General features: G+C 40.8%; 1 protein-coding gene across 6 annotated transcripts in view; it reads left to right on the top strand.

Annotated features, from left to right (window-relative positions):
* Window positions 1–22,756, top strand: part of ralgps2 (Ral GEF with PH domain and SH3 binding motif 2) — a 68,839-nt gene that overhangs the window by 7,357 nt on the left and 38,726 nt on the right. For 4 of the 6 annotated variants that reach the window (XM_035176231.1, XM_035176236.1, XM_035176233.1 and 1 more), the window contains exons 2-5: window positions 13,328–13,432; window positions 15,567–15,733; window positions 15,995–16,102; window positions 16,479–16,529. In XM_035176231.1, the coding sequence (XP_035032122.1) occupies window positions 15,638–15,733; window positions 15,995–16,102; window positions 16,479–16,529 (255 nt within the window). In that variant the 5' untranslated portion in view covers window positions 13,328–13,432; window positions 15,567–15,637. The remainder of the gene's footprint in view (window positions 1–13,327; window positions 13,433–15,566; window positions 15,734–15,994; window positions 16,103–16,478; window positions 16,530–22,756) is intronic. The other 2 variants (XM_035176235.1, XM_035176237.1) reach the window with 1 other exon arrangement.

Raw genomic sequence — 22,756 nt, forward strand, 5'->3', positions numbered from 1 at the left:
ACCAGCTGCTCCGCTCTTTGCCTTCCTTTTTGCCGTCCGGTATCTCTTTGATGAAATAAAAGGTGATGATTCATTTCTTAAGCAGATGTGATTCTCTGTGTCATCTTAAAGACTTCATTTAGACTTGAGTGTGTGACTGAGACAACCTGTTTCCTGTCACCTTTGTCAGGTTTCCCACAGGTTGGGTCTCAACATGCAGACAGAGACTTGCATTCATATGCCTTCAGTTCCCCACTTTACATCACCAACTGTCAAACAGGGTTTTCACTTAATTCATTCAAACCATGTACATGTCATAGGATATTGCATAAGAACAGTAAAAAAAAAATGACAGAAGTAGCACTGGCGAGTTTAAAATGCAATTTGGCAAAGACGCTCTAAATTAATGTATTTCTTTTTTTTTAATGAAGGTGTAATTGAGTATCTTTAACTTTATGGCCTTGTGTTGTCTTCCCTCCTAATTTGAAATTCATGCAACGTTTACAAAGTAGTTTTCTCCACCACACAACAGTTGGATCCAATACAGTAATGTTTGGGTCAGGGAAGAACCTATTGAATTTTGGCACAGATCTAGGAATTTTTTTTCACGTTCTATAACATTTAGATAGGACAATTTTCCACATTTCCTGTCGAATAATTCATGGTTCTTGATGAACAAAAATCAGGCATGTTTGATATTTCTGAGTGTGTGCAACTTGGTGCAGATCCAAATAAACATCTGGATGTAGTGAATTTAAATCTGTTTTCGTAAGGGGACAGTTGGGACTTGGCGGAGGTATGCGCTCTACTTTGTCATTTTATTTAACTTCTGTTTAGATCCTGTTTGGGCCAATGCAACTTTTCCGTACTTTAAAAGTCAGTGGGAAGAGTTGTGACTGCCCTTATTGCATGGCAAGTCCCTTGAAAGACTTGGACACCCCTCTGTTTGATGGTGCTTTGCATGTGAGAGGGTCACCTGGCTTCATTTGGTCACTTGATAAACTTGGGATTAGGGGTGGGCGATATAGCGAATATACTCAATGTATCGTGGCTTGTACCATGTGCGATGTGAAAAAATAACTACAACGCGACCATCGAGTATAAATTTGTCACGTGAATGTTTTAAGCAGCTTGAAATTCTCTGAGTTTCGCTCTTATCATGTCCCTCTCACAGCAGACTGCTCACTTCCCCGCCCGTCCAGAAAACTCCTGTGTGCATGCATATTTTGTATCAGGAGAGGAGGGAAGAGACTCAGAGAGCAAGGAGAGAAAGAAAGCGAAGAGTCCCAGCGAGTTGACGAGAGTTCAGAGACGGTTAATGACAGTTAGTTCATATTCTCTGTGAACGCTGAACCGAACGAATCAGTTTACAAATGATGAATGTGAACGTAAGTGGCGTTCGCTCCAGCAAGAGTGGAGTGTGTGTGGTTGTAAGTTTACACGCATATAGACACACAGGCCCTGGCACTACACAGTGAGATTAGAGCTCGTTCACTTGAAGCAGCCGGTCAGTGGCTTTGTTGAAGATCAGTAGATACATCAGTTTTCTCTAGGATCCACAGCTGCCCAATGACCAGAAGGCATGCCACGACATTTATATTCGACTTGAAACAAAGACATTTACATCGCGTTTTTAGCCTAAATGTCCACTGATATCTTCCGATGAGGTTGCTTTCAGGGACCATCAGAAATGCTTACATCTGCTAGTTTAGCCACTTCCTGTGGACTTTGAATTTAAGGAATTGAAAACATTTGTACAGTTACTTAGAGGAGATTTCGAAATATCTAGGTATATATCTTGATGGTGATATAGCCTAAAAATAGAGATTTGTTTTAGGCCATATCGCCAAGCCCTACTTTGGAGTGTTGGAAGGATATTAGGAAGAGAAGCGGGAGGGCATCAGTGGCACTGGGCACAATGTCTTCCCAATTTGTAGTCAATAGACAAATGTTTCGTAGCTCATGCGTCCTGTCTGTACTTGTAACCCGGACACGCATTGTAATTTGTGTCTGTGTGCACAGACAGCATAGCCCCTGGTCATGGTGCTCTGTGGGAGAGGAGGATCAGAAAAAGGGGTGTGAGGGGCTCATTCAGGGAGAGAGGAGGGGGAGGGGAGCAGTGCAGGCCTTGAAGAGATACAGCTGTTTCTCCAGTCTCAGCTGTTGCTCCTCTTCCATTAGATGCAGGCTTGCCCCCCCCTCTCTCTTTCAAATACACACAGATACACACAAACTAAAAGAAGCACACAGTGTAACATTGTTCTGCTGTGTGAGAGAAAGATGAAAGAATCAATCTTTCATAGCTGCTATCAGATGGGAATAGGAAGTACTCGCCATATAATTGAGAGAGGCCTCCATTGCCACATAAGGCAAAATCTGTGTCTGTATTCATCACATTCAGTTGTTTTTCCTTTTGCTTGTCTCTGTTTTGCCTCTTCTGTTGCTTTCTCTGCAATGATGTTTGATAGAATTTAACAACTTTTCGCACCCATTCTCTCACTGTATCTCTCCTTTTATTTCTTCCCATGTGACCTCTGACCTAGTGAACTCTCAGAGCACACAGCTTTGCAAGTGTAGTTCATGTCCCTCTTTGACCAGCTTTGGGTGTCAGTATCCATGTATGTTTAGCTCCTATTCATGCTTTTATACTGAACAAAAATTTTAGGCACATGTCTTCCTCTTGCCCCTTCTGTGTTTAGTTTTCCTTCTGCTTTTTCCCCCTCTGTAAAGCTCCCTTTGTGTCTTAAGTTGTAATTGGACATTTTGTCACGCCCTGAAGACGGGGCAAGGCCATGTGAGGGGAGGCCATGGGGTGCAGCACTGTAGCTCCTTTTTATCATGTTGCTGTTAAGAATACCCCTTTATTGTCACCTTTGTTTGTTAGGTCACTGAACCAAACAAGGAGACATATTGCTGCCCCAGTATTCGATTTTGTGTAGTATGTCGGCTTAGTAGAATCAATTGCGTGACATCTAAAACAACAGTGTAAGTTATTAAGAGGTTTGGTTAAGTCTGTAGGAGATAAATGCAGGTCTTTGCAAAATCGACCCGTGTGTGCATATATCTTTGCGAGAGCCATTTTGAGCATAGAGCTTACAGAATGATGAAATGTTGGGGAAGTGAAGACAGAGGATTAGGGTTAGACATTTAATTGCGATGGTAAGGTAGGGCATGCATTAAGCCAGTGGTTTTTCTCACTAAAGTAGAAGTACAAGCTTGTGTGTGTGTGTGCACGTGTCTATCTATAGTTATCTATCTATAGGACAATTTTGGCTCAATACCATCATTGTGAGGACATTTTGACTTTGGGAGGACATTTTGGCTGGTCCTCTCAAATTCAAAAGGTTTTTTTGAGGATTAAGACTAGGTTTTAAGGTAGGGTTAGAGTTTAGTTTAGGGTAAGGCAATTAGTTGTGATGGTTAATGTTAGGGGCTAGGGAATGCATTATACCGATGAGTGTCTTCACAATTATAGAGACACAGTGCTTTATGGGACGTCTGTTTTCTCAGTCTTGCTCAGTTAAGCAATTTCAAAGGGACAAAATTCATCTTAGAAGTAAATTCTCAAAAGGTTGACCGCGACACAGTGCTATATTCAAAACTGTAACACTCCCTCTTACTTGGCTCTATACACATCATAAGACTCATTAGACTAACAATAGCTAGCCTACAGCGTGTTTGCTTTTGAAGACACTCCAGAGTCTGCGTTTTAGTGTTGTCTGGTGCGTTGCTCTTTTGGGTCAAGTATCCAAGCAGACTAGGAGCAGAGCTAGGCCAACCTAAAACAGGACAGAAAAACTTGTTGGAGGAGGATGATCTCATCGTTGCATAGCACAGACATTTTAGTGCTCTATGTGGGAGAGGGATGATTTGTGAGGCTTTACTTCAAAGAAACAGAAAGATGGAAGTACGATGCAATCTGGTGTCAGTGGTTACATTCCTGTGATGGCCCACCCGTACCACTGTGTTTTACGTTAACCAGCAATGATTGGTTTGCTAGAGCTAAAGAGGGGAGTATGCAGGACTGAGAGTGTATGTTTGCTGTCAAATAATTGTACGGTTTGTCAGGATGCAACATGCCAAGTCTGTGTCTCACACAAAAGCCCCAAGGGACCTTCCAGAACCCTGTCTTGAAAATACTGTCTCCAAGGTTTTCCTTTTATAAATGTTCTGACAAAGTCACGTAACTGGATGGAAATTAGTTGAGAAAACTAACTGAAAATTTAGCATTAATTAAGAGAAATATGACTCATTTATTGGGAGGACCAAACATAGGTGGTAATCTTAGGAAACATGATTTGATGATTTTATTTAATTTTTTTATTTTGGGAGTCTCACTTTGATTCAAACCTGACTCTCATTCAATTCAAACCTAACACTATCACCAGCTGTATATCCAAATTGTTGAGAGTGGCTGCAGGTCTTCTCTTCAGTTCAGTGTTTAAAACTAATCCACCACTAGACAAACACACAAAACATCTGATGTAAGTTTGTCTACCAATTTCCAACATTAGTTAAATCCGGCACCACAATAAATGTCATATATAATTTTACTCACTGAAAGGGCTTTTACTATGAACAGTTACTTGAAGGGTTGACCTTGTATAAACTGCACGTTAACATCATTTAATCTCATTGGATTCAGGACCTCACTAACACTTCTGCAATTTTCTGTTTTTTTTTTTTTTTAAAAACTAAACTCTCCAGGCTGTTGCAAGCGTCCTTGGAGAAATGACAGGAAAACCCCCGCACTAATCTGCTGTGACCAAAACTTCCGATAATGTCTTTACAGTGCTGACTCAAACCAACGATTCTTGGCCAGATAATCGTGTATTTGCCAACATGTTTAGCTTTAATGAGGAGAATTAATAATCAGTGTTAGGCTGGACCAAATCATTATGCGAGTAGTTAAAGTATATTAGCTGGAGGTTGTCGAGATGTTTCAATTAAAAGTTCTATCATTTAGACTAAGGGTGTCATGAAGAACCAGTAGAATGATAACTGAACTTAAATTTTAGTAATACACATTTGATTATAGTGTGTAAATAATCCATCACCCCTCGAATCTTAATATAATAATGTCTGTGACACTCAAATGACTTAATCATAGATCCTATTTCCAACCAACCCTCAGGTCAGTGTGTTTACACCTGACACGTCATAGATTTTTGCAGTCTGGATTTTGAATGTGCTTCTTTTGTGTGCTAGTGTGCTACAATCTTTCTTTCTTGACTATAAAGCCTTACATTGTAATAAACAATATTTTCTATGTAATTTAAGAATACAATGGTTTTTTTTGTTGCACAGTACACATTTCAACCTAAACGTTGAAGCTTTTACAGAGTCTGCCTTGCCAGAGGGAGCATGGTTTTAATGAGCCAATCACCAGAAATGATCACTTTGAACTCAGACTGAAGGTCTGCTTGCTAATTGACAAGACATTAGCCTGATGTGTGCAGACGCCTGTTAGCTAGAGTTAGCTCCCGGGCATGGGCCGGTTGAATTAAGTCGTAGTCAGTTGACTTCCATGGCCCTACATGACTCAGCCAGAGGTTACATCTTTCAAACTACCTTTGACTGATTGCTCAGATCAGTGTGCAGAGCCTTTTTTTGTCCATCCCTCCTGTAGATACAATCTTTAGATATGCTATGAAATGGCCTGAGTCTGCAAACCTTCTTGAGTCACAACAGTCTTGAAACAGTGGTGGGTTTACATGGACTATATTCAGAGTACAGTTAACCCAACTGTTGTGAATCAGGGCAGTTTGTATAGCAAGCAACAATCTACATTCCTCATTAATTTAAAAATAATATTTTGTGCATGATTCTATGAACTGATTCCTGAAAACCGCAAACTAGACAATTTACCCATCATGCAACAATTAGCCACTGCACACACATGTAGTAATTAACCCGTAGTTCAGTTGTACCTGCCATGTAACTGTGATGTGAAGGTGCAAATGCAAAGATCAGTGTGGATATTTTAACAATTGATAATGGATCTGAATAAAAATCAGAAAGTTATTTTTGTAATCCAGCTCTGTAAGTATTTAAATGATATTCACCTCAATGGAAAGTGTAGCACAATCTCTGCTGCTTGATAAAACCAGTTGTCTCCAGTACATATTCATAATACTCAGCCATACCACTATAGAAGCAGGTTAGTGCCACATAGTTAGGTGTTACTGTTTTACTTGATTTTATGCTGGATGCTCTCAAGATGTTTGCTTAAATATCTGGACACAAACACAGAATATCTTGTTTTATCAATAATGTCTGGATTGTTTAAGCCATGAAGCTTCACGTTCATCCTGAATTTGTTTACTCAGCCCTTAGACGTATGTTTTACTGCTGTATGTTTTACTTGTGCCAATCCTCAGAGACTCATAGAGGAAGACATAGAGATCATATCAGTTTCCTCTAAACAGTACTTCTCTGACTGACTGCTCTGTTGCCCTGTATTGTTAGTCTTCCCTTTCCTTGTTAATAGTCCGTGCAAGGAATGACCACAGACATCAGAGCTGCAGCCAGCTCCACACTTCCTCTGTTTCCTCTCCTGCCCCCTTCCCCTTCCCCCCCTCTCAGTCATTTGTCACCATGCTCAGGCCTCTCAGGCTTCAGCAGCAGAGTTGAACTTGGCCTAGGCCGCTTGCCCGCTCCCATTTGGACCACAAATCAGGCCGAAGCCAGCACACATGCAGACATAGATACACACACAAACTGTAGGCCAGTGCTCTGCCCACACGTGACGGCCTGCTGCTCTGGGGCCCTGCCACATGCCCCTACTCCCAAGCTTGGCACCGTGGCCTCTCTTTGGTTCATTTGATGGATAACCAGATACTGTTATCAAAACAGAGTTTTCCATACGTGCCAGCTGTCGGCCAAACAGCCAGCTACTCATTTAAGTCCAGCCCATTACTTTATTACATTATTAAATTAGGCACTCCATTTAGGAATTTGATAAAACTGTTTTGTTAACAAATTACATTTCGATTTCCTTTAACGCTAGCCTCCACCTTTTAATATAACGCGAGCATGATCACAGAAACATGCCTGTCTGGAGTTTATTTTATATATTCATTCCAGGTCTTTCATGTTGATGGTACTGTTTCTTCATTTCACGTTCAGATTTTGCTTCTGCTTAAAACTGTTTGTCTGTTCTCAGATTTACTGTTGCTGCACATGTCCTGTGCTTCAGTCTCGGTTTGTCTCCTTGCGTTTTACTTCGTAAAGTGTCCATTATGGGTAGTTACAGTTTAGTTCAGGTTCAGCATGCATCATGTTTTATTTTAATGCTGATATTACATTCTTCAGATTTAATCGGTGAGGCATTTTTGTGGCATGCAATTGCATGCATTAACAGCTAACCAGGTAGCAAAATTCTCAAAGAGCATTTACTAGTTTTTGGGGAAACACTGGGCCTCATTCACCCATATCTACTTAAGAATTACTTTTTTCTGCCGTGTGCACACACAGAAACTGAAAAGAGCATTAAAGAAGCCAGGAATGATTAATGTTAATTAAAATGATAAAAAAATCTAAAGCCGGCGCTGTACCAGACTCAAACCGTAAAAAAAGTTGTTATATTTTGTAGTGTCAGCAGTGGACGCTTGATGCGAACACAGGGAGCACTGCAACACTGACCTGGGTTCAGTGTGCAACATGTGGTGCGGTTGCATCTCCTGAGCCATCTCTTATCTCAGAAAAGAAATGAACTTGGTTTTCATAATTAATCCCACATAAGAAAACATTTGTGATGTCAGAATCTTTGTAAAAACTGCATAAGTGGGTTTTAAGAAGAAATTTCTTCTTAAGAACGGTTGGTGAATGAGTCCCACTCTCTGCTCAACCACTGCTTCAATAAGGATACCGTTTCTGGAGGGCGTAGGTACTTTGATTGCTTGTCTCTGACATTTACACCCAGACTGTCTTTTTGAGCTCACTGTGTGTGACAGATGTAACTCTAGGCTAGGCTATTGGACAGGCAATCAGAAGTAGTTGGCCGAATCCCGTGGCCTAACGTAAGGTGGGCCACCGCATTGGTAGATTGGGGGCTATTTGTGCCTGTCATTCGGGCTACGCATGAGAGCCTGCTTTGTGCAAGACACTAAGAGATCCTTTTCTCTCATTGATTTATTAGTTCTGTCACAGCAAAAAAAAGGTTATACAAGCCTTCTAACTCCTGCAGGTTACACTGGACCAACCAAACCAACACCAATGGATGAGTACTTCTGAAAGGCTTTAGACTTGAAAACACTTACAGCTACAAATAACCCATAATGCTCTCTAAAAGAATAATTCTAATTTTACCCAAAGTTGGGGAAAATAACGATTGTCATATATCTTTGTATACGATGTCTTTAATTGGGGCCAATGCAGGACATGGTGTTCATAACTCGTAGTTACACTTGTTGGCATCCTCTCTTTTCCACTTCCACTGGTCCAAACTCTCATTGAGCTGCCACCTTCAGAAGGATCAGAGCATAACAGGCATGATAAGTGATGGTGTGAAAGGCCTGTTAGCCATGTTCCCTCGACAGCAACACACACATCATTGTCCCTCCACAGGCCGTGCCACTATGCTCTGCTTGAATAGCTAACCTGCTGAGTGAAAGCAGTATATCGAACTGCTGTGACATGCAGCCACATGCTGTGTAAGTATGTGTATGTGCAGGTTATTGGAGTGCGTGTTTGATCAGCCTGGCCTCTCTTAGCTTTTGATCAATAGTGTTCTCTTGACTGGAGCACAGGGAAAGTGAGAAGCGAAATCTAGCCTTTGCTGTCATAGCATCACTGAAACACCACTAACTAGATCTCTGGTGATTAACAGGCTTCATAAACAATAAAATCAAATTTAGATTCAATTTAGAATCTAGGGCTCTGAGCAGCACTGTGCAGGCCCGAGCACTTGCGAACTCGGGACCTGATGGGGCCGTGGAAGAGAGCGGTCAAGGACCGGGCGAAACGGTTGCGTGTGTTCTGCACACCGCGGGAAGGATAAACGCTTCACTTCCTGTGTCCGTCACGCACTGCCGAACCATGCCCACTAATCATGCATTATGGTACACACCATCAAGTGCAGACCACACCGTGAACATTTTATGTAAATCTAATTTAAGTTGTAAACGAGGCTTACTTCCTGTTGCCAGTAGGTGGTGCTATCACCATATACAGACTAATAGATCTGTTCAGGTCAAAAACACTTGTTTCTCTTCATATCGTATAAATCGTTCACCTTTGCAACATCTAAGACATCAAAGGAATGTATGACCACTGACATTATACAGATTTGTATCTGTGCTTTGATGGTGTGTTATCAAACTTTGACGCCACACCACGGTCACACCGTGTGACAAAAATCAATGTAATTTTATTCCTAATGCTGCTTGAGACTTTGTTTGTGCGTCTGGTCATGATACACGTGTGTACCGAATTTTGTGAAGATCGGTGAAAGCGAAGTAAGGTGCTGCATTGGGGGGGCTATTGAGCCATTTTGCCACGCCCATTTCAAATTACTCCAGAATACATACATTTTCACCACTTTCGAAATTTCTGAAAACTTTGAGTTTTCATGCATGTTTAGGCCTTCAAAAAGGCAATTCATTTGGCAGACAATAATAATCATATAAATTTCAATAAGGCCTTCGCCATTGTCTGTGCTCGGCCCCTAATAAGACCTTTCTATTTGTTCATGTAAAATGGGAATGAGAGTTAAAGAGACCATGGATTGAAATGTAAGTAAAGCATCCATATCCCAGTTTATTCTCTTATGGTGACATTGAGACCTACTATGGTAATTAAATAGTAAACAAGTAATTTTCCGAAAAGATATATAGTTTGACTTTGCAGACCTATAGATCCTAACAGCTCGGAGTCTGTTTGTGTTAGTGTACTGTGTACTAAAGAGGAGAAGAAGAGGGCACAGCCTAATGGGCTGTCACATCCCTCACTGCTCAGCTCAACACACTGACCCACTTTGGCTCCCTGACTTTGGTGCATTCTGCGGCACGGTTTTGAAATTCCTCTTGCCCTGCTGTTGCTGCAAGGCAAAGCAGAGGGCATGTGTTACACAGTGCAAGCATTGTACAGTGACAAAGAGGAGGTACTTTAATTTTGTATCATAAAGCACAGCGGACCAATAGAGGAAATGGATTCTCCCCGTACTCCTTTTTTTTAAAGGTTTGTGCAGAGAAAAGGCCACGACTCTGTGCTGTTTTTATGAATATGGTCTATGAATCTTGCTGTTTGCATGAGACCGATATTTGTGGAGCATTCGCACACATTTTGAGCAGATTGAGAAGAGATGCTTTCGCGGCTGCTAGGTGTCAAAGACAGGCCTGCAGAGCTGCAGGCAGGGAGTGGCAGAGCTGTCAAAGCTGTTGAAGTCACACAACACTGTGTTAATGCTGGACGCTACAGAAATCTCCCATCTGATCCTTTTTTCACAGTTTCACAGTAAGTGACCTTCTGTAAAGGCAATAACAAACATGTTCCCTCCATCACACACACACTCAACACAACAATCCTTTATGTTTGTGTGTGCCTATGGAAGCTATCATCTCATGTTGGGATAGTGATGTAGTTAAGAGTAAACATGTATATGCATACTAGAAATGTTTCAAAACCATACTACCCTTTCTGACACTGATTCCAATACCTGGACAAGACAATGGCGTATCGGCCAATGTCAAGTACCGATTTGATACCAGTGCATTTGATAAAATCACAACTTGCATAAGGTATTTTAGCAGCTGTATGCTACTAACCACGTATGGAAGTCATGATTGCTGTCATTGTTGTATGGCCTGGCTCAGGTTAAACCCTTTTAAAAAACAAATGATTGCAGAAAATGAATGCCATAGAAATTCCTTTGTTAAATAGTTTGACAGAACTGAAAAATAACACAAAAAAATACATCTACAGACTAATAGATCTGTTCAGGTCAAAAACACTCTTGTTTCTCTTCAGATCGTATCAATCTTTTGCCTTTGCAACATCTAAAACATCAAAGGAATCCATGACCACTGACATTATACAGATACAACCTCGTGCTTTGATGCTGTGTAATCAAACTTTGACGCCACGGTAAAAAAAATACATCTAGAAATGCACAACAATTAAATTATTATTACTCTTTTCGCTCTTTCCAATGCCACGAACACTGTCATACATGCAGTGCATGCACTTTAATTTGTTTACCTGACAGAGATGACCCTTTTGCCTATTAATCCATTCACATAAAATCTTAAACTGCAGCGAAAAGAGGTTGAGGTGAAGAGAAACAGGGCAGGAGATGAGCAGCGAGAGGAGGATAGAGGATAGAGGACATGCCAAATGAAGGTGCAGGAGACCTGTTTTCATGGCCACTAGAGACAGGAATGTAAGGGTCAGTGCAGGATGTGGAATGTGTTGTCACATGCGCAAATATGCTGTCATGTGAATGACGACACACGGAAACACTTGCTAGTATGCATTTTGCCCTTCAGCAACGAGGCCAATTAGGCTGGCAGCGGCTTTTGTGTTTGAACTGCAGCATGTGAATGTCAAAGCAGCCTGGAAACACAAAGAGGGGGGGAAGAGGCAGCCGATTCAGAGAGGCCTAATTCAACAGCACCTGCTAGGCTGCGCAATGACTCACATTTGGCTTAACAACAACACATCCTCTTCTACAACATGACACTTTCCACTTTGCTGTCAATCTTCCTCTGCTTCTTCCTCTAATCCATCATCTCCTCCTTAAGTACTGTCCCAGTGAGCATTCCTAGCATTTACAAATGATATTCTTCAGGTAAACATTCCCTGGCTTGAACCTCAGGAAGTAAAGCATGATGTCAACACAACATAACACATTTCAGCTCATCTTATTGTTAGAGGTACATGGATGTGGCCAAGTGCAGAGAACAGGAGACTGACCTGATGGGATTAGATGGGGAAGTGTTATGGAAGTTGCATAGTTGGAGGTGTGGGCATCTTAGGGAGCTGTAAAGTTAGATGTAAACTGTTCTTGGATGATCAGGTACGTAACAGACACAGAGCAAACTGTCAGCAGACAAGCAGAAACGGGCTGTTGCTATGTAGTGTTTACACTGCTCACTGTATAGGAAGATCAACACTTTCTGGGACAATGACCGACTATAGATGTAAGCATAGTCTCTGTTAAGTTTGCGTAGGAAGACACGTTATTCCTTTTCTTATAATACAAAAGAACCCAGTGGCTCAGCTTGAACCTTGAACCAGTTTGTTCTCAGCAGGCTGTTGTGAAACTGAACCCAATCTCCAGGGTGGTGTTCTCTTGCTCTAATGTGATCTTTGAAAGAATGTACAGGCTTCTGTAAGCAAAGGTTTAAAGTTAACTCCGACTAGAGGAAATCTTAATCTGCTGTTTGTTCTGCTGCTGAGCTTTGTACCTCTATCCAGTGATAACAACTTTGAGGGGATGAGAAGATCTTAGCTGCTGCCTATCGGCAAAAGACCAACTACTGTCTGTCAGAATGCAACATTTGTCCATAGCCTGTCTGTCTGACACACAGGATTCATTCTTTAGAGTAGTGAGACACCTACTGGTGGTTATTAGTCATGCAATGTCATGTTCAAAGTGTTAAGGCAACAAATGATTCATGCTCAACATGAGGTTGGCTGCAAACTATCTGGACCATATTGGAATCGTGTGTCAAATATTAAGTCACTCATGCTTCTTAAAAACCAACTGATTAATGAGAATAAGGATGTACTGGTCCATTTTTTTCCTAATTCAAATACCAATCTGTAGCCATCCAGTATCTTTGTTACGACTTTGGGAAATCATTTCTATGTAACATTTCAGGGCCAAGAAATGTCAGCAGCTGTGAATAAATTGATGAAGATAATCGAGGGAAACATTGAAAATGATACCAGCAATGATAACAAAATGGGCTCTGTAATGTCATGGCTAACCCCCGATCTGCTCAGATGGATACCTGTTGAAACATCTGCATACATTATGTTTTTTTTGTAATTATTACTGCATTTCTTGATTTAGGTGAACAATTAATACCAATAATTGTATGATATTGAGTTGTATAATATAATAAATGGCATTGATTGTGTATAACTATCTGAAAGGAAGTTTTAGTAGGTATTTATATGATGCCAATGTTCCTCTCCCACTTTTTTCTGAGTTAACTGTTACTTAAACAGATGGTTCAGAGGATGCAGAGGTGTCCATCATCATTCGTTGCAATAGCGGGTTGTTCAAATCAGCATCTGGACTTTTTTGGCAGTGCTTGTTGCTTATGGCTGTGTGGGTTTTCCACATGTTCAGAAGATTCATGCTGCCTTCCTCTCTCTTTCTCTTTGTTCTTTCACACAGAGAGCAGGAGCCAGTGTCACAGAAAGAAAGGACTCGATAAACAAAGTGATACAGAACAACGGGCTAACCTCACCCCCAGCACTATGCCCATTTGACACACGACTGGTAAGTGTAACAGTCTTTGTAAGGACAGCTTGTTTTTCGCGATGTTTTGACAGCACTGTCTGTGTGCCTGCATGGTCGTAGGCTACCTCTATTTTAATTAGAGCCAATGTAGATTTTTTTTGTGGACAATACAGACATTAGGAAGTTTGCAATACTGTCAGATGTAAGCATGAAAATTTGAAATGCCCTAATGACAAAAAATGTATTTTATTCTTGATATTTTACAGTTCAAACTTGTATTTAAATAACTAAATAAAAAGAAACCACAAATACAACCAAATATGTAGAACTTGAATTAAGAAAATAAACCGTGTGACATATAAACATAAATGCTCATCTTTTTTACTTTGTTTATTCTGTAAAACAAAAGTTTTGATAAACGCTGATACTGATTTGTCTCTGAAAGGCTTGAATCTGCCAATTTTCAGCCAACCAATAATTCGGTCAGGTGCAAATTTTAACTGCATTGATTAATTGCAGGAGCAGAGATGACTGTACATTGTTTCAGGTGTTTGACACACTGGACTGAGAGGCAAACTAGTGAACAACCCTATTGACTGTGGTTATAAAGTTTAGTAGAAGATCATATGTTGAGTCATAGATGTTTTTTAAAGTGATTATTTTGGAATGAAGACATAATCCCTGTATCAATGTTGGACACTTCATGTATTATGTTAGCGTAGGTCTAATTTTACCCTGACTGGGCTGTGTGGTAACTGTGAGTTACACTTTATATAATTGTCCTGGGAAAAGACCGACACTAGTATTGGACCAGGAAGTAAGGTAATTGCAGACGTATGATTTTATAAACAGCAGACATACTTGTACTTGTAAACACAGACTAGCTACTGCTTCCTGTGCAATTATGCACTGCTGTCAAACAATATGAAGAAGGTTGACATGATGTAGCGCTGTTTGTTCTGGCTGAGCAGACTGCAATGTGGAAGGAAGCAGCTAATGGTATTTGAAGCAAAGGCCGTTGCCTGAGCCTTGAGCCAACCAAAATGATAGGAAGAAACGTACTCATGCACGCACGCACGCAAGCAGGCCCGTATGGGCACATAGAGGCCTGTATTGTCAAGTACACAAGAGATGCCTTAGCTGGAAAAGTTTACAAAAAATGTCGGGATCATCCGACTCGGCCATTTCCATTCTCACATACAGCTCCCTGGTACATTTCAGGATTTAAGTGCATGTCTGAATGCAGCTTGTTAATCCTTTGGTGTGTCTCTGTCTACATACGTGTAGTTTTAGACAAGAATATTAAAATATACTAAATTTGTGTTTTGAATAAAGAATATGTTGAAATAGCAGATGCTGAATCTATTTGTTCATCATTTGATTCACCAAAGTAAAAGGGACAATGTTGAGTCATTTCGGTAATTCAGCTTTGAATAAGTCTTTGTGTAGCTTGTGTTGTGTATTTGTCATTCACATTTGTACGTTAATATGGTTCTCTCAGGAGCGATGCTCCTGCTCGCACTGCAAGTACTGTGAGTGACGCATTGTAGTATGGCATGAATCCTTAGCATTAACAAACCAACTTAATAAAACACTTGTGTAGAAATCCTTTTTTCACACCAACTACAAGTTACAGCAGCCATTTTATGTTTTTAGTAAAAATCCAGTTATCCATTAATACTCAGTGAAAGTACCTGGAGAGCGTCAGGATTACATACTCTGCTCTGTTGACCAGAGAACTTTTAAAAATCCTTCTGGTCTAGAGAGTCATTGAGTGGCAGTAGGTCATATTGTAGTGCTGTGTAAGCTGTTTAAAGTTGTGGCTCTAGCAGCCAGCTGGCCTCTCCAAACCCCTTTCAGGGAAGATCTCTTCTTAACACTCAGCCTAAGCTCCTTCTGTCTTGTCCGGTCTTATGTGTAGTAAGTGACAGGCTGTGAAAGTGTGTCCATATGAAATGCCCCTGCTGGGACGATTCAATAAAACATTTTCTGAGGGTTAATTTAGTTTAATATTCAAGTCAGGAACCCATAATGACAAAGTGAGTTCTCAACAGAAGAGGGTGCTGCTGCACCAAGTTGTGAGTGATGAGTCTCATATGTTTGCAGGTGAGGAAATAATGGTCAAGATGTGGTGCTAAATGTACCAACTGACTGTGTGTGTGTTTTATTCCAGAGGGCCGGGTGGACTTTGCTGCATTTGAGGATGATGAGTGGTCTCCTGCACTAGAGCTAGATGGTGTGGGAATGATGGACCTCCCTAATGGCCAGTCAAGCATCAACACCAACGCTGCAATTGTCTCTGAGGTGAGGCCACGCCGACTCGCCAGGCCTCCATTCAAGGTGTTGAAAAAAGCAGGACGAACGCACAAGAAGTGTCCAGCCCTAGTATTTTATGATTATGAGGCGACAGGATGTAGTTAAGTGTTAGATGTTTATTTTGACTGGAATATTTAGTAACCACAGTTTTCTTTGATCAACCTTTCTTTTCCACTTCATATTTGTTCTTAACCATGCAGCTGCCATCATTCTTGTATACCTGATGCCTTATTCGAACTGTTACACACAGTTGCATTATAATGTTTGTGTTTTTACTTCCATCAGAGGAGCAGCAGCTCTGAATCTCTCAGTGATAAGGGTTCTTCAGAGCTGAAGAAGAGTTTTGATGCTGTTGTGTTCGATGTGTTGAAGGTCACTCCTGAAGAATATGCAGTAAGTGAACTCTACTTCATCTCTTAAAACTAATGTACTACCTTGTTTGGCCACAAGGGGGCACTCTTAATCTTTGTCTTGTCGTAGTGTCACTTTCCCCTGGTATTTCAAGAAGGTGTTAAAATGTGCTGTCAGTAAAAGTCATGACAGTAATGGGCTGTGCACATCCTGTTGCGTACAATGACGTGGCACACAAGAGGATGTGGCAGTATTTTAACTGTTTTATTGTTGATCTTAGATTTGACAATTAATGATTTGTCAAATTCTTAATAATGTAGGTATTACATTGCTGTATGGAATCTGGGCAAATGCAAATTTAACCATTGTGGCCTGCTATAAAAATAAGTCTGACAACTGCGTGTTTCATCTCCTCCAGGGCCAAATTACACTCATGGATGCTCCTGTGTTCAAGGAAATCCAGCCAGAGGTGAGCTGAGATCACATCAAACAAATTGTTGTAATTGTTTTTAATGACAGGTTTAAAATCAGTCCCCCTTATCTCAAAAACTATTTTTTTAAAAAAATCAAATTATATGTATACAATTGTTTATTTAAGATGTTACTCTATCCATTTGCTGTCTTTCCCTCGGTCCCTTTCTTTTCTGTATTTCATTCTTACATCCTTACCATGCCGTTGTAATCTCAGCAGCAGCTGCATTCAGAGCTCCGATGCACAGCCACATATTACACTTACTATCTTAGTATCTGTCATACTCAGTCTAGCCCACCCTGCATGTTGCCTCAGTGAGAGAGGCTAATGCGTTTTCTCGTCTGGATTGTCAGACCCTTTCGGTTAGCAGACATGGATAATCTGTGTTTAAGGTTGGCCACTGTGGCCTTATGAAAGCAGGAGAGAGACCACAGCCCAGCGTGCTGTGGCCCAGTCTGAATCCTGCCTTTGCACATGCGCAACATTTGGCACTTCACAGCGAACACCACGCACACACACTCCTCTAGCATGACGTCATTCCCAGACCTGCAGTTTGTTTTTATTTAAATAAAATATCATAGTTAAGCTTGACCTGTCTGATCCTGTAAATAGTTTGTTGTGTCTGAGTAATGGAAAAAAAATCCAGTTTGAGGGGATTAATCAAACATTGATTAATCCCTTACATTGCAAGACAAAATTAAATCGTAGATTGTAGGGATTCCATTATCATGATTAATATTATCATTATTACTATTTTTGTTTTTGTTGTTAAACCATGACTTATTTTAAAAACTACTGCCACATCACTCAGCTACAGTATAGGTTGATTTTAGCTAGCATTAGTGTTAATATATCAATACAGTGATTGATCAGTGACCAGCTGAAACAGAAAAGCTAGGCACAAACATGGGAACATGTAAGTGATTTTTGAGCAGCCTGTCTATTGGGTTACATTTGCATTGTATTATCAAAAAAGCTGAGAAGCATACAGCAGCACATGCTACAAAGGGAAAGGAAGAGTATTATCATGCCTGTACTTTTGTATATTGTATTTATATCATATTTTAAAATGTTGTTTTATGTTAGTAGCCTACTGGACACTAAACTTGAAACAACCCCAGAAGTTACTGTAGCTGTGTAGCTCAGATGGTCACATCCACTACTATCCACAAGTACCACAGTGTCTCATAATAGGGCTGATGTCAGGCTGCTGTATTACAAAACACCCTCAATAACAGTCACGTTTTGGGTATAAACATAATGAGTAGATCTCTAGTAGTTGTAAACTTTGAATGACTTCCAACATAATTGGTGATTATATTTGTATCCCATGGCCAATCTGTTTTTAGAGAAGAGTGGATGTTCTTACATGAGCAGACTGATGGGCCAATGACTTTAACTGGCCCCCGGCCATCGGTTGTGGACTCTAAGTAGCTTTTGTCTTTGGAGTACTGCTGTTTCTTCACTTAGAGGGAAGTCATTGATATCGTCTGGACTCCAGCCCCATCGTCTTAACTCCACCGGGCTAAAATCACACAGAGGTTCATAAATGTTTTCATAAATGCTTTGTTTGACTGACTGACTGACCGACTAAGTGGGATTTACAAGTCTAATGTGTCCCTGTATTTCAGTCCAATGTAGCAATTTGGAAAATAATGGCTCAGGGTAAAGATTTAAGTATCAGGTGGGTGTGTCCCATGTAGAGCGACTATACGTGGGATTGAAGAACAATGCTGGGAAAAGTGAGCAAGAGAGGCTATTTGGGAAGGACTTTTGTTCTCTCACTGACCTGATCGAGGGGGAGAGCTGACAAGGAGAGGAAGGTTGCAGTGTGGAGGGAGAGTAGGGAGCAGAGTGTACAGTGTACACACTGTGACCCAGCAGCATCAGAGTGCACTCGAGGGGCTTTTCCTACTTTCACTGTGCTTTTGTCTCAACACTGGCTACGAAGAAAACTACATAGCTATGACTGAACTGAACTCGGCTCGAGTTTCCATTGCTGTCAGTCTCAGACACATGATGGTAAAATCAGGTGTTTGTGTGTGTTGGTGCACGCCTGCTGTTTCACTCTGTCCACTGTCTGAATAGGAAAATATTAAATAACTTGGTTAAAACCTTGAGATGTGCAATAGTGTTTTTACTGACATGCAGCCATGTCTGCCCTTTAAGCACCCTTTAACTGCTGTATTACTCTGAAATCTACAAACAGGTTACTGATAAAATGGGAAACTATTATAGCTTAAATTAAATGGATATTAATATAAAGCAAATTCTTGAATTTTTGGCATTTCATTTTGTTGAAATGAGTGAGTGGTAGAAAGAAGGCAGTGAGTGTACATAAGGGGCTTTTAGACAGAAATGTCCCTTTCCCTGTTTCCCCTTTCACTTACCATAAATGCAGCACGAGATTTTCTGGGTCAAATATGTTCACAACTGCAGAAAAATGTCTGGAACATTCGGGCGAGTGGTGGCGCCTGTGTAGAGCATGTAGGAGGCAGGACATGTCATATAAATAAAAAAGTTTTTGTCATACCGAGATCAGCACTTATCACCAAAGGCCCTCTCTATTTTTCAGCTTTGCGTCCTTTGCTTACTAGAAACATCATCACTTGCTCGCTTTGCTCCTTTCCAGCCTTTTTCTTGCTGCATTCTCACTTGCGCTCACTCAGACTTTCTATGGAAATTTTAACAGGGGGGAGCTGGCAGGAAAAGTTTCAAAAAATGTTCAGGGAAACTGACTCAGATATTTGAGTTCTCATATACAGGTCATTGTATGTCTGAAAGCAGCAATAATGTGTTATGGTTCTCATTTGTTCAGCTAGATGTGCAGTCATCCACCATCTATTGGATTGGATATCTATATCGCATCTCTTGCCTGACTAAACTCTGACATGTTCAGATGTTCTTCAGTATTAAGATGTTTTTGTATTATGACAAATGATAAACAAATTAGATTTTCCACCACATTACTCTGAACTGTCCTGGTCTGTTCTTATTCTAATTTCTAACAGTTTTTACTCAAGACTTACAGCATAGTTACTATAGGAAAACCATACTTGACCTTTAGACTCATGGCTTCTTACTGCAAATGCCGACCTCTGCGTGACTTCAATGTTTTGCTCCATTTCTGTTTTTCGCTGGTCTTCCAAGGCTGCTGTAATTTCCATAATAACTCTTCTGACTGCTTGTAATATTTGAAATGACCATAAACTAGCTTTGCCTTGGCATGTTATGTCCGTTTTTAAGATTAAATTTTTCTTCTCTCCATAAACACATAACTGTATTCATAACATGAATGAATGTGAGTGTGTTAGAAAGCAACTGAGAGTCCAGAAATAAATATGCATGCTTGTGTTGTTCATTATTTTACATGTGTATATGACGCATAAACAGATGAGTTGGCAAAATTGTCCCAGACCATTAACTCAAGCTTTCCAGCACTCCCAAGGCGCAGATGTATGGTCTAGCCGAAGCCTCTGGACGAGGAAGAACGGATAACTGTCAGTCACAAAAGCAATAAAAGATTACATGAGAACTGTGAATGGAGTCACCACAAACTGTGTGAGAAAATGGTGTTAAGGGTCTGGCCAAACCCTTGGGCCAGGAAGTATAGTTCACGTTCACTATCCTCTTTTCTTCCAAACTGTGGAAATATATATAAGTAATGGATTATAACTGGAGAAGCCAGTATTTCTAAATAACCCTTTAATATTGGAAATAGTTTAACAGAGGCAGGTTTTAAAGCTCAGAGCTGGAAACCTGCCACTCTGACACAGCAGAATCCAGAGACAAACACACAGTATAAACACATACGGTTTTAATAGCACATAAGTGACAACACACTGCATGCACGAGGATTGGTGTATATTTCCTTCCCGTAATGGATCCTCGTCAGTCAAACTCAAGTGTCTTGTCTGTAGAGTAAAGAAGATGGTGAAGAATATGAAAAGGCGTAGTCAGAGTCCTGTGTTCTGTTTGGAGTGCAGGCATAATTGATGGGAACAGCAGAAGTAAATTTTTTTGTGGTAAAAGAATCTATAGTTGCAGAGCAATCTACAAACATCAGCTGAATCCCTGATGTGTTGCTTGGCTGTGGGTTTGCAAAGTGAAGTGCCATTAAAATGACAAGCCGGATCATAGAAAGATGGAGGGAAAACAGTGCGAGGGACATGTAGCTAAATCTTGTTCTCATCTAAATTTACGATGCAGTAATTCCTCATGGTTTCTATCAGTGATGGGTTCCGTGTTTCAAGAGCGTGCTGGCTTGAATAGTTCACTTAATATGGACGATCATCTGATGAGAGACATAGAGAGATAATACGTGTCAGGGAAAAAGGGCAAGTGAGTGTGATGAAATGGAAGACATGGGACATTTTCTTCATTCATCTCTTTTTTCCAGTCCCAGTGGGCCATTTCTATTTCATAATCAGACAAGCAGATGGATGTTTATGAAATAGAGACTGAAAGAAAAGTGATGAGGGACTGAGTGATGTAAAGGGACTCGAAGGGGAGAGAGGTTTGCATTTGTTTTAACACACAGTCATGGCAACAGCCAAGTAAGTAATTTTGCGGCTTTGGCAGGTTTTGCTTCAGCTCTCAGGGAATAGCTATCAGATTGCATTTTACGTACCGCCGAGAAGTATGTCAGTTCCTCACGTCTGAGCACCCAGTGTAAAAATCCACTGAACAGACTGAGGCTCTCATGTGACTCATGGAGTCTTGTGATGACTTGTAGTTGGCGGTAACTCTTCATAGACTGAGGCCTGACATGTAGGCTTAAAGTTTTCACAAATTTCAAACATGTTCTCCTATATTTTGCGGTGTGTCGTGCAGTCACAGCTGTAGCTGACATTTTTCTGCTGTAGGGATGAGAAAAGAATTGCTGCACAACAAACAAGGAATCCCACCTACACTCCAGCCTTTCAGCATGGTGATCAGTAGACATTAATCGTGGTGAAAGATGGAGAAAATAACATTTTGATAGTGGAGACAGAAAACCCACAATAAGACGTTTTCCTTCATTTGGGCCAGAGTTTTTAATCCAGTTTCAAAGAAGGTGCCAGAGGAATACTCTCTGGAGTAGTAGATCACTGCTGAGTTTAGTTTATTTCTTTTAGCATAAAACATAATCTGTATAGTAATATCGTGCAATGGCGCTATTAAATCTTCATATAGAAACCCCACCTATAGTAAATTTCAGAATCTTATGCAGTACATGTCTGAAAAGAGCTCCTGGAAAAGTCATCATTTTCATGGTGTGCACAGAAAAGTAATGGAGCCTGCTGCTGACTTATTGGAAGTCTCTTTCAGCTCTGCAGTTTAGTGATGTCTGACCGAGGTAACAATGCTTTTCGTGACCCTTTTTTCATAATTTCTGAGAGAGAGAGAGAGAGAGAGAGAGAGAGAGAGAGAGAGAGAGAGAGAGAGAGAGAGAGAGAGAGAGAGAGAGAGAGAGAGAGAGAGAGAGAGAGAGAGAGAGAGAGAGAGAGAGAGAGAGATTTTGGTTTTACTAGAACTAAGAAAAGGCAGACTGGTGTCATAACCTGGCACTCAGTTGAGGGTTCCTCTGTCTCACTACAAGCTGAAGTGCAGAACAGCACTCGACTTTCCATCCCTTCCTCACATTCCCAGTAAATTTATCTCCACAATCGCTCCTCTTCTTGTGGCAAACCTTCTTTTTCAGCCTCACTTCCTCTCCTCCTCGTTTTTCCATTATGCTCTTCATCTTTATCAGTCCTTCCTGTCTTGGCCTGTGGCCCCTCTTTAATATTCTCCGAGACCCCAACACTTGAGTTTTCCATTTACAAAGTTCACAAAAGCAATTGCTGCAGTATCTCGCATGAGGTCATCGCAATTTGTGGCTGAGCTTCAGCTTGTTGTTGTATTCAGCCTGTACCTCTGTTTACTTGATTCTTCTTACAGTGCATTTGTCAGAGTTCAGTCTACACTCGGGTTTCAACAAACACAGCATTAGATGGAGAGATAATGAGATGGAGTGGTCATTTGCAGGTTTATTTTAGAGATCTCTAGGGTTATGTACAGTTTTAGTATGGTTGCTGTTTCGCTGAGAATCTGACCTCTGTTTAGGTCTTTGGCTGGATCCATAGAGCGCACATGTAAATTGTAACCAGACGTGACGTCAGCTTTCCTCGACAGCCCTCACGTTAACTATATAGACTGAGTTGATATAGCCAGCATATAGCAACCCCATAGGACTGTGCTTT

This window comes from Hippoglossus stenolepis, chromosome 14 (genome assembly GCF_022539355.2).
Source record: "Hippoglossus stenolepis isolate QCI-W04-F060 chromosome 14, HSTE1.2, whole genome shotgun sequence".
Lineage (NCBI taxonomy): Eukaryota > Metazoa > Chordata > Actinopteri > Pleuronectiformes > Pleuronectidae > Hippoglossus > Hippoglossus stenolepis.